Raw genomic sequence first — 17,188 nt, 5'->3', positions numbered from 1 at the left:
AACTGGGTAAGGTGAGCATAATTCTAGCACTCAGGAGACAGGCAGGAAGATCTTGAGTTCAAGACCAGCCTGGCCTACATAGTAAAACCCTGTCTCAAGACAAACAAAATCCTAAAAGTCATGGTAAAATATTCATGACATAAAATTTACTATCTAACTATATATTTTTTGTTTTTACATTTTTTTTAAAGATAGAGTCTCATTATTTGCCGAGATTGGTCTCCTTCGAACTCACAATCCTCTTGCCTCAGCCTCCTGAGTGCTGGGATTATAGGTATGTGTCACCATGCCTGAGATTTCATAATTTCTTTTTATGGTCCAGAGGTTTGAACTCAGGGCCTTGCTCGTGCTTCCTAGTTAGGCTCTGCCACTTGAGCCAGACCCCAGCCCTCATCAGAACTGTGTGCCGCTCAGTGGCAGAAAGTACATTGACAGTGTTGTGCAACTCCACCTCGCCCATCTCCACGTTCCCTACCCACTAAACAACAGCCACTATTTCCCCCCTTCCAGCTCCTGGGAACCACTGTCTACTTTCTGTCTCCAAATTAGACTAGTGGAAGTAGTACTTCTGTTAGTGGGATCATACAATATTTGTGTGTGTATGTGTGTGTGATTTATTTCATGTGTCAGATTTTGTTAATTTTTAAGGCTGAATAATATTTCATTGTATGGATATACCACCTTTTATCTATCCACCCATCTACTGATGGACACTTGGACTGTTCCGCCTGTTGCCTTCCTATGTTTCTCTCTCTACTGGATGTGGTATTCCCAGGACCTTGAGCACAGCAACCTTAAATCCTCCCTCATTCCAAAATGTTTATGTGTAGTGGTTTCACATGTACAGTCAACTCTTGTTTTGTTGGAGGGGGTCTATGTAACTCAGGCTGGCCTTGAACCTGAGATTCTCCTGCCTCAGCCTCTCTAGTGCTGAAAGGCACTACAGGCATTTGCGCCACGCCCAGTTTTATGTCCTATAAAGTCCTGTGAACACTGAATTAACAAATACTGAAGCATTCCTCCCAGGAGAGATACAGGGTTAGTTTCTTACAAGCCTCTGGTCACAAGATTTTTACCAACCAGTTAATTTATGAGCTTGTTTTATGTGGGCTTCTGTTCCAAGACACACATGCTTAATGTGTACTGTTGGTTCCTTACCATTGGATCCCCAGCCAGCAGCACTGGAACTTGTTCCTGGATGAAGCTTATCCAACACACTTTTCTTCTCCATAATGCATGTGACAGCCTTCTGATGTTGGGAACACTGGGCAGATCTTTGCTTGGGGCCATTTTTTATTTGTTTATTTTTGTGTTGGGGATTGAACACAGGGCCTTGCACATGCCAGCTAGGCTACATCCCGAGCCCTGCTTGGGAAACAGTTTATTTTAGTTGCTTTTAATAAGAATCATTTATTTAAACCAGGAGTGGTGGTGCACGTCTGTAATCCCAGCATTTGGGAGACTAAGGCAGGAGAATCAGGAATTTGAGGCCAGCCTGAGCTACATAGTGAGATCCCATTTCAAAATAAATAAATAAATAAATAAATAAGGATCATTTATGTTATGTATCTTTAATCATGTATGTTATTAAAGTGGAGGTTAATTGGTGTAATGCTATGTGTAATCTTTCATCCTTAAAAAGATAAAACATTAATAGATAAAAATAGCTGGGCAGGTGGAGTGGCTCAAGTGGTAGAGCGCCTGCTTAGCAAGCGCCAGGAAGCCCAGTATCGAAAAGAAAAAAAAAAAAAAAAGAAAAGCAGAATGAGCACTAGAAGACAAAAACTATGCGTATTTTATGGAGAATGTGCCTTTTGTAAGCATACACTAAAGTTCTTCTCTCTCATTTTTATTTATTTATTTATTTATTTTTGTGGTGCTGGAGAGAGATCAAGCCCAGGTCTCAAGCATGCTAGACAAACACTGTACTACTGAGTTACATCCCCTGCCTGCTATTGTGTCTTAATAAATTTATGTCTTGTTTCTTCTCTACATAATTACAGACTTCTTTCAAGGAATTTACATATTTTTCTGTCAATTACTAAATGTTATATACAGTTTTAAAGATTTTTCATTCAGCTCAACTAGTTGACTGAAACATTCAACTAAATGTAGCCCTAGTTAAAAAAAAAATCAAAGTGCAAACAAACAAAAAGAAACAAAAGTCTACCACTTGAGCCACTTCACTAGCCTTCAAGTGGGTGAATTTGTACATATACCATCTGTGAGGATCCTGGGATTGATGGAGATCAACTGCACTTGATCTTTAAGAGTGCCTCTGGACCCCTCCACCTCATAGGCACTCTGGACAGAAGGGCATTGTGTCAGGACCACGCCTCTGTTAACTTTGTACCCAGTGCTTGACACAGGTCTGAGGCCCCAGCACATCTGGTGGCGCAGGGTGGGAAAGGAGCAAGGAGGGAGATTTCTTTGCCTGGGGACCCTCTCTTCTTCTCTCCTTCCCCTCTTCACCTCTCTTATCCCCTCCTCACCCCCCTATAGCTCCTCTTTTCCCTCTCCTCTTCATCTCCTCTTCCCTTCTTCTTGAGACCCAATACTAGAGGCACCTACAGGGGGTCATGCCAGTTGTAATTGCATAGCAGAAAAACTCAGGGCTAAGACTGAGTTGATGTCTCTGCTTTAACAGGCCTATGATGTTTTGGAGTGGTACTTCTCTTTGAAGTGCCTGGTTTCCTCACCTATAGGTTGGGAGCCACTCCAGCTCCCTTCATCAGTTCCTTCCTCACTCAAATCTTGGGATCCTGCACCACCCCTCTGGGACCTTCAGAATCAGTGGGAGCAGTGGGACCGAGTTGGGAAAGAGACCAGAGAAACTTCCCTAGCTCTTCTTAGCAGACCAGTCCGGGGTTCCTACCACTCCCTGGTACAATTCCCATCTAAGTTACATCCCTCATGTTGTTCATTCCCCTTCCAGTTGTTACTGAAGGTGGTAGGCAAGAGGTCCACCAGCCTGGAGGAGGATTCCTGTGCTGGGGTAAGGACACAGGTCTCTCTCTCTCTTTCTTTCCTTTTTTTTTTTTTCCTGTTACTTGGATTTGAACTCAGGGCCTCTCACTTGCTAGGCAGGTGCTCTCCACTTGAGCCAGGCCTCTTGTGGTCTCTATTCTTAACAGATTCCCACCTTGAATTCCTTTAGCCACTCTGCTGCCCCCTGTGTCTTTATGCATAGTGGCCTCGTGTGTTTGGAGGATTATGATGAGTCTCCTGGCAGAAACCCTAGGGCTTATTTTTTATTTATTTTTCTTTCCAGCTTCACAGTCCCAGGGTGGGCATTGGGACGAAGGAGGTAGTTCCAGGGGCAGAAGCATGTGGTGTCTTGGAATCAGAGGTGGGTAGAGGGAAGGGCAAAGGGAACCATTTCTATCTTTGTGATCAGGAGACCAGGGCCTCTCCTAACTGCCCAGCCCTCACTTTCAGCATGGCATAGGCAAGTCTGAACTTCATTCTCTACCACTTCCCAGTGTGGGTTGGGGAGTCTGGATGGGGTGGGTTATGTAACACATATTAACCCAGCGGGTTAGAGGTACAGATGGTCCCTGACTTACAATGGTCAATGTAAGACTTTTTTCTTTGCGACGATGTGAAAGTGGTGCTCATTCAGTAGAAATTGTACTTTGAACTTTGATGTTTTCCTGGCTGGTGATAGTCAGTAGGATGCTGTCACATGGGGCTGTGGCCAGGAGCTGCACCTCCCATTCAGACAAATGATCACAGCAGTGTCATCCCCTACCGTGCTTGGTACTGCATGGCTGGCAGCGTTTGGATACAGGTAGTCAATACATTTCGTGAGCTAGTCAACACCTTATTACAAACTACCTCTGTGTTAGCTGGTTTTACCTAGCTGTTGACTGATGTAAATGTTCAGAGCATATTTAAGGTGAGCTAGCCTAGGATGTTGTATAGGTTAGGCCTGCAAAGTACATTTTATGGTTGTTTTGTTTTGTTTTCGTTTGGCAGTACTGGAGTTTGAACTCGGGGCCTTGCACTTGGTAAGCATGTGCTCTACCACTTGAGCCAGTTTTGCCTGAGATTATTTCTCAGTTTGGGTCTCAAGATTTTGCCCAGGGCCAGCCTCAGACCTTGATCCTTCTACCTATGTCTTTTGTGTAGCTAGGGTGACAGGAATGTGCCTCCACACCTGGCTTATTGCCTGAGATGGGGTTTCATTAGCTTTTTTGCCTGGACTGACTTCAAACCATGATCCTCCTGATCTCTAACTCCTTAGTAGATGGGATTACAGGTGTGAGACAGTGCACCTGGATATTTTTAGCTGAGTGACAAGTTTATCAATATAACCGATTGTAAACTGAAGAGCCTACATTGTGATCAAAGGAAAGAAGTCTGTTTGTCCTGGACTGAGGAAAGGGAATCATTGGGAGAGTCATCATCTTAAAAATAAGGTCAACACCCTGAGTTCCCAACATCAAGCCAGGTGGGGGAATTCTCAAATGTGAGGAATAATCTCATCCTCCAGATGGGGGCAGGTGAGATATCTGCCCAGGACCGGGACTTGTCACATGTGGCAGTTGTGTGTTGTGGGCTCCAGTGAATTAGGTGGGGCTGAGAGGTCACCCATGGTCATGGAAGATGAGAGATGGACTGGCAGGGAGTTGGGTTTTAGGATCTGAGGTGCTGGGATGGAACCTTGTGCATTATGGGTGAGCACTGTACTACTGAGCTTTGCCCTAGCTCCTTTACACTTGCATGTGTGTGCACGTGGCTGGGATTTGAACTCAGGGCTTCGAGGTTACAAAGCAGGCACTCTTCTGCTGGAACCAAACCTCCAGTCCATTTTGCTCTGGTTATTTTGGAGATGGTCTATTTCCTCGGGCTGGCCTGCAATTGCGAGCCTCCTGATCTCAGCATCCCAAGTAGCTGGGATTACAGGCATGTACCACTGCATTGCCTCAGTTCTTGAGGTCTGATAGCCACTTTCTCAGGGCAAGTTTTTGCCTCCCTGAGCCTTGGCTTTTCCATTTGTAACTGGGATCGTGATTCGCTTCTTGTCCTGTCTCTGGATTCTGATTTATACAGAGACCACAATGAAAGCCCATAATTCCTCATTCTTCTGAAAACTGAGTGGCCAGCACCTGTGTGCCTTGGAATGGAGTGAGGCGTGTTCTTTGGGCCTGGGTTGTCCCAAGGAGGCCATCTGTGGCCTGTGGGTGGGGCTGAGGGCAGAGGTTGAGGCCTCTGGGCCAGGCCCCGAGAGCCAAGTCAGGGATTATTTTTATTCCTCTGTGGCACATGGTCTGGGCAGCCATGCCATCTGTCCCCTCTCCAGCTCTCCCTTTGAGGGTCACTGAGGAGCACTAGTGGGAGGAGTAGGAATCATGATCCTTCTCAGAGCTGGTGTTGGTTTACCCTATCCCACTAGCCACAGAGCAGGGCTGCGTGGGAGGTTTGCCTGGTGAACTGGAGGCTGCCAGGTCTTGGGCAGTGGGCGGTGAGAGTGGGAGTGGCCAGCCACTCCCAGCTGTGCACCAGGGGCAGTAGGGCCACACAGGGCCAGGAACAACTCATTCCTGTAATAAATCCATGGCCCAGGGCCTTGGGTGACCTGCTGCCCTGCTTTCCCTGGGACAAACCCAATCTTGGGGGCATGGAGTGCAGGTCCTCAGAAAACCTACCTCACAGGGCAGCCTGACATGAGTGGTCTCTGGTTCTCTGAGGTCTGCTGTTCTTCTGGGCTGCCCTTGGGCCTGATGCCTGGGGGTAGGAATCAGGGAGGTGCGCTGCCTCCTTTCCTACTGTCCTGGTTTCCATAGCACACTCCATTCAGCTCAGGGTATGTAACCCAGACTAAAGCCAGCACCAGTGAGGCCTTAGGTATTACTAGTTACTATCCAGTATTAATCTTAGGTGTTAGGGCTTAAGGTTTTTACCTGCCAGGTGTGTGTAGGGCTTTAAACCTTTAACTTTGGACATTATTTGTAGCTTAAGAATTATGATATTGGGGGAGGGGGAAAAGGAGTATGATGGAGGGGGTGAATTCAGCTATGATGTTTTGTCAGAACTTTTATAAATGTCACAGTGCACCCCCCTAGTACAACAGTAGTAATAATAAATAAACAAAAAATGAATTATGATATGGAGGGCAGGAGACATGGCTCAAGTGGTAGAGAGCCTGCCAGCAAGTGCAAGGCCCTGAGTTTGAATCCCAGTGCCACAAAAAAGAAAGAATAATGATGCTGACAATAAATGCCTTCAGCAAGCATTGATTCCATGTCAAGCCCATGTAGGCAGCACCCCATCCTATTGACAGCCATGAGGGACACGAGCTCCCCAGCCTTTGGTGAGCATTTTCAGGGAGCGCTCAGGAGACCCTGCAGAAGGGGGGGTCTGGTACAGAGTGTGGGCCATGGATGCTGACAGCACAGGGAGGACCTCAGGCCCTGTGGCTCCTACAGAGTTGCAAACTGAGGCCCAGAGAAGTGATGTGGTTCACCTGTGGTCATGCTGTACGCTGTGGGGCTGGGTCAACGGCAGCCTCTTGGCTCCCTGACACCAAGCACAGAGTGGTTTATTCTCCCATAGAGAAGCCATTACTCCCCAAAGAACGCTTAGCACATGTTCATTCATGTGCTCAGTCCTTGTTCTCCAGCACCATGCAGGGCACTGAGGACCTGGCAGATAAAGCCGGTGGTGTCTGTCCTCATGGCATTTGCAGTGTGGTAGTGAAGACCAGGAAGTACTTCGAGATGGAAGACAGGGATCTGTTGAAACTTAAAAGAGGGTCCTCACCCAGGCAGAGGGTTGGGGTCCTCCCAGAGGGAGTGACATTTTGCTGGAACTTTAGGATAAGTAGCAATTGGTCAGGTGAAAGAGGCAAGAAAGTTTTAAGAGTAGAGAAAGAGGGCTGGGGGTGTGGCTTGGGCAGAGCACTTACCTAGCATGCAGGAGGTCCTGGGTTCCATCCTTAGCACCAAAATAGCAACAAAAAACAGTGAAGAGCCAGGCATGGTGGCTCATTCCTATAATCCCAGCTACTTGGGAAGCAGATACAGGAGGATCAAAGTTCAAGACAAGCCCAGGCAAAAAGTTAGCAAGATCTCATCTCAACAAAACAAGCCAGGTATGTGGAGCTTATCTATAATACTAGCTACACAGGAAGCCTAGGTAGGAGGATCACAGTCAGAGGCCAGCCTGGGCAAAACACTATTTGAAAAATAACCAAAGCAAGAAAGGCTGGGGGCATGGCTTAAGCGGGAGAACACCTGTTAAGCAAGTGTGAGACTCTTGAGTTCAAACTCCAATATTGAAAAAAACCCAAAACAACAAACAGTGGAGAAAGCTTAGCATGTTGGTGGATTGGGACGGTTTGTTAATCGAGTTCAGGACGTGGAAGTGGCACAGATGAGAGGCTCTGTATGAGAGCAGGAATGGGCTGAGGGGCTGCACAAATCCCACCATGGGGTGTGTGGTTTTTATCTTTTTTGTTCATTTGTTTTTTGAGACAGGGTCTTGCTATATAACCGAGGCTGTCCTTGAACTTGAGATCCACCTGCCTTTGTTTCCTCCTCCCCCCAGTGCTGGGATCATAGGCGTGTGTGATCGAGCCCATCTGGCTTTATCTTAAGAACATGGAAAAGCCATTGACAGGTTTTAAGTAGAGAAATCAAGTGATCAGTGCTCTGGCTTCAGGGAGAAGATGATGGCTGTGAGTGGCGTGGCAAGTCATACAGGGGTGTGTTGGTGGAGGCTTGGGTTAGGGTGGTGAGAGAGAAAGAGAAATAGGGTCAGGAGACAGAAGAGAGGATGTCACTAAGTGGATATGGGAGATGAGGCAGAGTGAAATACACTCCTAGTTTTCTGGCTTGTGGGTAGGCCTGGTTCCTTCCTGAGCCACCAGAGGAGGAGGGCAAGGTCCAGGGGGAGCGGGAGTTCGGGTGCCTCATGTGTTAAGCTGAGAGCCTTTGAGTTGTCTGGCTGCAGACGCCCAGTGTGCAGCTGTGGTTCAGGCCTCCCCTGTGGAAAGGTGCAGATGTGGACATCAGATCATGTAGTGGACGCAGGAGCCGTGGTGGGGACCCCCAGAGAGTCTGTGAAGGGCTGATAAGGAGGGGACAGACCAGAACACCAGGGCAGACATTTAAGAAAGTCATCTTGCAAACTCTGAGGAAAGGGAAAGTGAACCGATGAGTTAGACACCTTGAATCATCCTGGCTCTTCCACAGGTTCTGAGAACCAATTTACTAAGTTTTGTGGAAAACTTTGTGGGGTTTTTTTTTAAATCACCATTTCATTGGATTTATGATTTTTTGGGGAGATTTAACATCTTTATAATACTGTTTTCCATCCATGAGCACAGTTTCCCCTCTTCACTTTATTTATTTATTTAGTGGGACTGGGGTTTGAATCCAGGGCTTTGCTTTTGCAAAGCAGGCACCCTATTGCTTGAGCCACACCTCTAGACTATTCTGCTCTGTTTATTTTGGAGATGAAGCCTTGTGAACTATTGGCCCGGGGCTGGGTCAAATCTTGTCCCTCCCAATCTCAGTCTCCCAAATAGCTAGGATTACAGGCATGTACCACCACACCCAACTCTTAGAAGTTTATGTATTTTCAATCTGTTGTGTTTTGTGAGAATTCTGAGCGTTTTGCTATTTTCTAATCTTTGGTTCTTTTTTTCTTCTGTCTTGTTTAGGACTTGTGATATGTTTTGAGTGTAAGTCTTCAAAGTAAACACTTTTGAAATCTTTTTCTTGACTTTGAAGGTAGTACTTCTAGCATTTCATTATTGTGATATTTGTTGTGTAGGTTTTCAGAAGATGTTTTTGATAAGATTAAGGAAGCTTCCTTTTGTTTCTAGCCATTTGCTGAGTTTTTATTGTGAGTAGGTCTTAGATTTTATCAAATGCATCTTTGAAGTTATGGTTCAGAAATGTGTGTGTTTGTGTGTGTGTTGTATGGACATATTAATTTGGTCATCATCTGTTTTTTGGGCTTTTGTTTTTGTTTTTGTTTTGGTGGGACTAGGGTTTGAGCTTAGGGTCTCAGGTTTGCTAAGCGGGTGCTGTACCACTTGAGCCACTCCACTGGTCCACTCTGGATGCTTTTAAGGCTTTTCTTTGTTTTTGGTATTAGGCAACCCTCCTACTCTATGAGTGTACTTTATGTATCTATTTGTTTATTTTATTTGAATTTAAACTAATTAAGATTCAGTATGGTTCCTAAATTGGAGGAGTCACATCTCATTAATTATGGAACAGTTTCCTGCCATTTATTCCTTCAAATGTTGTTCTACTTCATTTTCTATATTCTCTCTTTCTGGAATCTTTTCCCTCCTCCCTCTCTCCCTCCCTCCCTTCCATACTGGGGTGGAACCCTGGGCTTGGAGAACACTAGACACAGACTGCACTACTGAGCCAAATCCCCAGTCCCACCTTGTCTCCTTCTGAGTGTACAGCTCAGTGACGTTAAGTATATTCACCTCATTAACACGCCCATCTCTCCCTCCCTCCAGTCCCCAGTGGCCAACACTCTGCTGTCTGTTTCCTCGACCATTTAAGTGGGATGCTACAGTATCTGGGGTTTTGTGACTGCCTTATTTCACGTAGCATAGTGCCTTCATCGTGTGGTAGTGTGTGACAGGATTTCTTTCCTTTTTTGAAGGCTGAATGGTGTTCCATTATGTATGTGTATGCATACCACATTTTGTGTATCTATTCCTGTAGGGATGAACGCTGGAACTGCTTCCACCTTTTGGCTGTTGTGAATAGTGCTCCTGTGAACTGGGGTATACAAAGATCTCTTTGACACCCTGCATTCAGTTTTTTGGCCATATGACAGAAAGTGGGGGATTGGTGGATCACATGGTAGTTTTATGTATGTATTTATTTATTCACTGAGTTATGGCAGCACTGGGGATGGAACTTGAGCTCTCGAGCATGTATGGTCAATGGTCTGCCACTGAGCCATACCCTGAAGTCTTTTTTGGTTTGGTTTGGTTTGGTTTAGTGTTTTTTAAGACAGGGCTAGGTAGCCCAGGCTGGCCTCTAACTCACAATCCTCCTGCCTCTGCCTCCCAGCCTCTTGGATCATAGGAGTGTGTCACCTTACCAGGCCTCATTCTAACTCTCTGAGGAAGTGACATTTCCTTCCCACAGTGTTTGGACTGCTTCATTTTTGCCACCCACAGTGCACAGTGTTTTGCATCCTTCTTGCCCAGTGTCCACTTAGTGTGAGGACGTCCCCCAGCACCTGGCCCTTGTCTACTTCTCAGCTCTTGGTGCGTTCTTAGAGCAGCGGCCGCAGGTTGCCTGGGTCATTGAGCTCGCTTGACATGTGGGAAACTGAGGTCTGCAGAGAGGAAATGACCTTCCCAAGACCCCTGGTCACCTGACCCTCCCAGTCCTTTCCGTTGGTCCCTGAGTAATGATTCGGGCCTGAGCATTCCCTGGGGCATCCTGTCTCCCATGGTCCACCCAGTTCTTTCACTTCTCACCCATGCCATGATTTTGCCCCAATAGGTCCAACGGGCGCTCCTCCAAGCGGAGCCTTGGAGGGCAAGGCCGGCACCATTACTTCCAACGAGTGGAGCTCTCCTAACTCCCCCGAGGGGAGCAGCATCTCTGGGGGCAGCCAGGCACTGGACAAGCCCATTGACAATGATGCAGAGGGCGTGTGGAGCCCGGACATCGAGCAGAGCTTCCAGGAGGCCCTGGCCATCTACCCGCCCTGCGGCCGGCGCAAGATCATCCTGTCGGACGAGGGCAAGATGTATGGTAAGGAGCCTGTGCAGCAGACCCCTCAACTCAGGATGCACTCTGGAACAAGACTGAAGCAGGGTTGACACCACAACCTTGGGGTCCCCTCCAAGGGACCTCTCGGGGCCTCTGTCAGGTGCACAGGGTTTTCTTCTGTTCTGGGTTCTCAAGCCATAGGAGCATCTGAGAAGCCTGTGAGTGAGTGGGGAGGGTGAGGCCCCGGGGGTGAGACACTGTGCTGGTTAAAAACTGAAAAGGTGTTCTGGGTCAAGAGCTCCATAGCACAGACTGAGAAATTTCCACAAAACACCCCCCACAGGTAAGTGCCTGATCCAAGTTGCCCACCTTGGCTATGAAGAGTGACAAGAAAGAGAACTTGAAGCCAGGCACCAGTGGCTCACTCATGTAATCCTGGCTACTCAGGAGGCAGAGATTAGGAGGATCGAAGTTCAAAGCCAGCTCCAGGCAAACAGTTCTTGTGACTCTATCTTGGAAATTCCTAACACAAAAAAAGGGCTGGTGGAGTGGCTCAAGTGGTAAGAATGCCTGCCTAGCAAGCCTGAAGCCCTGAGTTCAAACCCTAGTGCCACCAAAAAAAAAAAGAAAAAGAGAGAAATAAAAAAGGAACTTGAGCTGGGGGTGTAGCTCAGTGGTAGAGTACGTGCTTAGCACATGCAAGATTCTAGGCTCTACCCCTAGCAATGCAGAAAAGAAAAGGAAAGGAAAAGAAAAGAAAGGCTGATGGGGGCTCATTCCATCCTTCACTCACTCAAGCTACCGACACGTTCAGGCTGTGTATGCTGGGTGTGGGTGTGGAAGATCTACTCCCTGCTTCTGGGGTACAGCTGGGCTCTGAGGTAGGGAGGCTGTGAGCTCAGTGGGCTGTCCACGGGAGGCTGAGTTTTCTCAAGTGAGCAGCCATGTGGGGAGGGACCAGCATTCTGCATAGACCTTGTTGACTTCTAGAAGAAGGACAGGGTATTCAGTAAAGCAAAACAGCCCAAAACTGAACAACTGCTGGAAGACCTGCGTCGGTCTTCTATTTCTGCTAGGAAGGCCCCCTACTACCCTCCCTGCTAGAAACAGTGGTCTTGGAGCAGGAGCCCAGAGGCCTGAGACGTCCTCTGTAACTGGCTGAAGTCAGTGCAACAGAGGGCTCTGCCCTGGCTCCTGAGGCTGGTTGACCTGCTCAGGGGTTCCCATCAAGTTCTCCCACCCCAACACTTGTGCCCTCCCCCCAGCATAGTGCCTTTGTTGGCTGCTTAAAGGCTATAATAATTCACCACAAACTGGATGGCTTAAAACAGTGGGCTGGGGTGTAGCTTAGAGCTTAGCATGCATGAGGCCCCAAGCTTGGGGGTACACACACACACACACACACACCCCCAAAACAACAGCAGAACTTTATCCCCACATTGTTCAGGAGGCCAGAAGTCTGGCGTCAAGGTTGTATTAGTTACTTTTGCGTTGCCGTGACAATAACACTAAAGAACAACTTAAAGGAGGAAAGATTGCTTTTGACTCCCAGTTTTGGAGGATTCAGTGCATGGTCACTTGCCCCTTGGGCTTGGGCAGAGCATCATGGGAGCATGGGAGCATGTGGTTAAGAGCTTCTTCACCTCATGGTGGACAAGAACCAGAGACAAAGATAGGAAGAGGCCGGGGACAAAAATACTGCAGTGACCCACCCTAATACTCACTTCCTCCATTAGGCCCCTCCTCCTAAAGTCTCCAGCACCTCCACCAGCTGGAGACCAAGCCTTTTTGAAGGATACTTCATATCCAAAGCATAATAAAGGTGGTGGTAAGGTTTTTCCTTTTGGGGGGCTGGGGGAGAACTTGTTTCCTGTCTTCCTCCTGGCTTTCAGTTGTTGCAGCTGATTCATGGCATTCTTTGGCTCTGTCATGACATGGCTGTCTTCTCTGTCCCTGTCTCTCCCTCTCTCCCCCCACTTTCTGAGAGAGTCTCACAATGCAGCCAGACTGCCCTCAAACTCAATCCTCCTGCCTCAGCCTCCTGAGTATAGGTGTGTATCACCACGCTTGGCTCCTCTTCTCTTCTAAAGATACCAGTAATTAGTATGGCCTCACATTAACTAATTTACCTGCAAAGACTCTATTTCCAAATTGGGTCAGATGTTGGACTCAGTGGCAGAGTGTTTGCTTAGCATGCACAAAGCCCTGAGTTCTATCCTCAGCTGCAGAAATAAATAAACAAACAAATAAAATTGGGTCAGATGCTGAAGTTATGGATGGACATAAACTTTAAGGGGCATTACTTAGCAATCTTTTATTTGACTAAACTCAAATCCAGTTTTTCCTGGTGCAGGAAGTAGTAGAGCTCTGACAGCCCCTCCTGCTCTTCTTTACCTATAGCCTTTCCTACAAGGCCAAAATGATGCCTTTCCATTTTTTGTTGGGGAAGGAAGATCCTTTGGAACTAGACCCCAGGTCTACTCAGGTACCAGTGAAAACTCCTTTGTCTTTTCAGTCCCCTCTCTGTGGCTTTGCTGTGTTCCCTCAGCATCAGTTACTTCCAGGTCAGTGACCATGGCACCCCTGCTCTCATCACTTCCTGCTCTAATGATTGCACCCCAGGGGAGCTTCCTAGAGGAGACAGCAGATGTGTATGGATCACCTAGGGGTGCCAAGTGTGCAGTGGGGTGCTGTACATAGGATGTCCCCCTTTAGCTGGTGTGGATCAAGCTAAAGAGCCTGGGCCTTGGGTTCTTAGGTGGAGAGGAATCGAGAGGTTGCTGGGAGGGCAGTGGTCTGGCTGGAGAGCTGTCTCAGCACCCTGGCCAGAAGCCAAATGTGCATACTGACACTTTGTAGGACATGGCTGTGTGTTCTAAAGGGACAGATGGTCTGCTAAACTAAAGATGCAAGAGGTATTCAGTAGAAGGCGAGAGCTGGGTTCTCTGGGGAAGGCCCATGGAGATGGGAGAATGCAGTGTAGTCTAAATAGATTAAAAGTCTGTTTGATTGCCACTGTGACCCAGGGGCTTTGGCTGCCTACTTTGGGGGTTTGAGGAGGGATCTGTATATATGAATTTACCATTTTAATCATTTTACTTTTTTGTGATGGTACTGGAGTTTGAACTCAGGGCCCCTACTTGAGCCACACCACCAGTCCCATTTTAACTATATTATGTATATAAAATAGTGTGTGTGGGGGGGAGGGGGATGTGATGAAACCCAGGGCCTCACACATGATAATTTTTCTGTTTACAATTTAGTGACATTCAGTACATTCGTGCTGTTGTTACAAGCATTAGCCACTGGCCACCTCCAGAAACTTGTCACCATCCCAAACGGGAACTCTGTCCCCCTTAGACTATTCTCCATCCTCCCCTGTCTCTGGCCACCACTAGTCTCCTTTCATCTCTGTAATTTGACTACTCCAGGTGCCTCATTGTAAGTAGGATAATGGGACATTTGTGTTTTGTGACTGGCTTCATTTAGCACAATGTCCTCAAGGTTGATCCATGTTGTAGCATGGCTAGCGTTTTGCTATTATATATACCATGTTTTGTTTATCCTTTGGTGTGTGGATGGACATTTGGGTGGGTGCTTAGTTTTAGGTACTTAACAGGTAGAAACATTTCTACTATTCACACTTCACATATAAAGGTGTTAGGGTTATAAGAGTTCATTTGGGCTGGGGGCATGGCTCAAGTTATAGAGCACCTGCCTAGCAAACTTGAGGCCCTGAGTTCAGTCTCCAGTATTGTCAAAAAAAAAAACAGATGTTCATTTGCAGCCCACCGTGCCTATGCCAGGTTGGGGAAACACTAGGCTATGGATTTTGGCAGGCCTTGAGCTGGAATCTGTGACAGGAAGAAAGCTGTGAGTGGAGGAAGCAGATCGAGGACCACGTTTGGCTGTGTTGGTGTTCCCATAGGTGGTTCTCCATTCCCTGTAGAGACAGGGAGGCACACAGGTGGTACCACACAGAGGAGGGTCTCAGGAAGGGGGAGGAGAGGGTAGAGGCTTAGGGCCTCTTGTGTGTTTAACAAGCCTTGGGCTCCCAGTGGCCTTTGACATGCTTTATCCATTGGATCCTTTCAAGGAAGGAGGAATTACAATCTCTACTTGCAGATGCAGAAGTGGACTGGAAGCCAAGGTTCCCCCAGAGTCTCTTAGGCAGTGAGTAGAGAACGAGGCAACTTTCTCCTGCCCCAAAGCTTGGAGCCCTACCCTCACCCTCAATGGCTTTGCCACCCCCCTCCCTACCCCACCTCTGCTTGGCCCTGGCTCAGTTGGGTTAGGTTGTGGCAGGGAACTGGAGGCTGCCTCTCCTTGTCCGATGACTCACCTGGCCTGAGTCAGTAAAGGTCCTCCAGGGAGCTAGACACTGGCTTATCCCCATCTCTTCTTACCAGCCTGGGGGTTGAGCCAAAGTCATGCCATGCTGGGAGCCACTCTGCAGGGCTACTCTGCAGGGCTGGCCAGTCCAGCTGGGAGGTATAGCTAGCTCTGAGCTCATCCAAGTGGGTGGGTTGGGCCCCCAGGAGGCAGAGTGAGAGGGATATGATGCCCAGATGACTCTTTCTGTCTTCTCATCTTCCCTTGGGAGACCTGCTCTGCCTGTGTACCCCAGCCCATCCTGAGCCCACAGTCATACTCATACCGGTTCCTGCACCCATGGTTGTCTTCCAAGTGAGCCCCCAGTGGAGTCCTTGGTAGGCCGAGAGCACGCAGGCAGGAGAGTGTGCTGACAGCAGACTCAGGGGCCCTGGCCTTAGCTCTTTGAGGACAGGGATTAGGCCTGCTCCCAGCCCAGGCTGCACACAGCAGCCTGCAGCAGAACTGCTCTCCAGCGCCAGGCAGACATGCAGATGACCTACAGAGCAGTGCCACAGATTAGCACCTGTTATTTCTGAGCTGAATCTCCCACACTTGTTGGCTCCTGCCCCCCTCCCCCCAACTTGAGCACCTCTCACCTCCCCTTGGGCTAGCTCCCAGGCATGGGGTACTAGCCTTCTGCTCACAGCTGCCTTTCTTTTTGCCCTGTCACTGTGTGATCCTCACCTGGTACTGCTAATACTAACCTCCTTTGGGTGCAGAGGTGGGGAGGTGAAGACAGAGTGACTTCTTTCTCCCATCTTTTTGCATCTTCCTCATGCCTCCTCTTCCCCCCACAGCACTGGCCCTGGGTGGTCACCATCCCCTTCCTTCTCTGGGGGGGGACATGGCTGGTTCTGTTGTTTCTGCATCCATTGCTGTCTGAGCTCAGACTTTCACCTTCCTGGAAATGTTCCCAAGTCTTTCTGCCCTTCTGCTTCTTTTCCCTTGTGTCCTAGGCCTGTGGTCCCTCTGGCAGGCAGGCAGTTCTTACAAAATATCCAGGCCTAGGCTGAGGGCTCATGGTTCTCTTCTCCATGACTCTGTGGTCTAATGGGAGGGATAGAAGAAACACCTTTGGAAACAGAACCACCAGGCAGGCAGGCAGGAATGAAACCAGAGGGCTGGGATGTTTTGGAGGATTTCAAGGAGGAAGTGGAGCCTGAGATGGGTGGGAGAGGGTGGGCGTCCCAGGCAAAGGGGAAGAGAGATTGTGGCACTAGCCAAAGGCAGGGCTTTGCATGGTGGCTTTGGGGGAACCCAGGTGGAACATGTGGAAAAAGCACTGTCATAGCAAGCTATCCAGGGGGAAGATGAGTCACATAGCTATTAAGAGGCACAGTGGGACCAGAGCCTGGCAGGCTGGGGTTAGACGCAGGTCAGGGCTCTCTTCACTAAGGAGATGGGACAGAGGTCAGGGAGCCTCCTGCTTCCTCACCATAGCTTGCCCCTTGGGTTTTTATCCTTGGTGTCACCCTGTGGGTTTCTGGCTCCTTCCATGTCCCCTTATGGCCTACTACCCTAACTTCTGGAGGCCTGGTATGAGCCTGACCTTCTTCCAGTCACCTGCCCCTGATGGTGTGACCTTGGTCATTTATTTGATCTTGCTGAGTATCATTTTCCTTGTTTGTAAAATGGGAATATTAATACTATTAATATTGTTTTGGTTTCTAGAACTTTCTTTATTACTCCACACAGAAATTCGGCACCCATTGAACAGTATCTGTTCATTCTCAGGTCCTTAATACCTCAGAATCTCCTCTACTTTCTGTCTGTGAATTTGCCTGCTTTAGGTACCTTATGAAAGTGGACTCACACAATATTTGCCCTTGTCTTTTTTTTGTGTGTGGGGGGGGTAGTTGAACCCAGCGTCTTGCCCATGCTAAGCACATGATCTACTGCTGAGCTGCACCCCCAGCCCGAGCATCTGGCTTATCATCTGTTCATCTGTCAGTGGACATTTGCTTCATTTCTACCTTTTAATGATCACGACTAACACTGCTAAGAACACTGGTGTCCCTGTTTGCAGTTTTTTGGGGGAACCTTTGAGTGGAATTACTTCTATGATAGTTTTTTAGGTTGTTTTTTTTTTTTTTTCAGTTCTTGGGTTT

General features: G+C 48.0%; 1 protein-coding gene across 4 annotated transcripts in view; it reads left to right on the top strand.

Moving 5' to 3' along the window:
- Nucleotides 1-17,188, top strand: part of Tead4 (TEA domain transcription factor 4) — a 68,041-nt gene that overhangs the window by 14,870 nt on the left and 35,983 nt on the right. For 2 of the 4 annotated variants that reach the window (XM_074076277.1, XM_074076275.1), the window contains exon 2: nt 10,494-10,748. In XM_074076277.1, the coding sequence (XP_073932378.1) occupies nt 10,494-10,748 (255 nt within the window). Of the gene's footprint in view, nt 1-3,087; nt 3,350-10,493; nt 10,749-17,188 lie in introns of those variants that run through there. The other 2 variants (XM_074076278.1, XM_074076276.1) reach the window with 2 other exon arrangements.

The sequence above is a fragment of the Castor canadensis genome, chromosome 6, assembly GCF_047511655.1.
Source record: "Castor canadensis chromosome 6, mCasCan1.hap1v2, whole genome shotgun sequence".
NCBI lineage: Eukaryota > Metazoa > Chordata > Mammalia > Rodentia > Castoridae > Castor > Castor canadensis.
The sequence above is the reverse complement of the archived record's forward strand: the minus strand, read 5'-3'. Positions and strand labels throughout refer to the sequence as shown.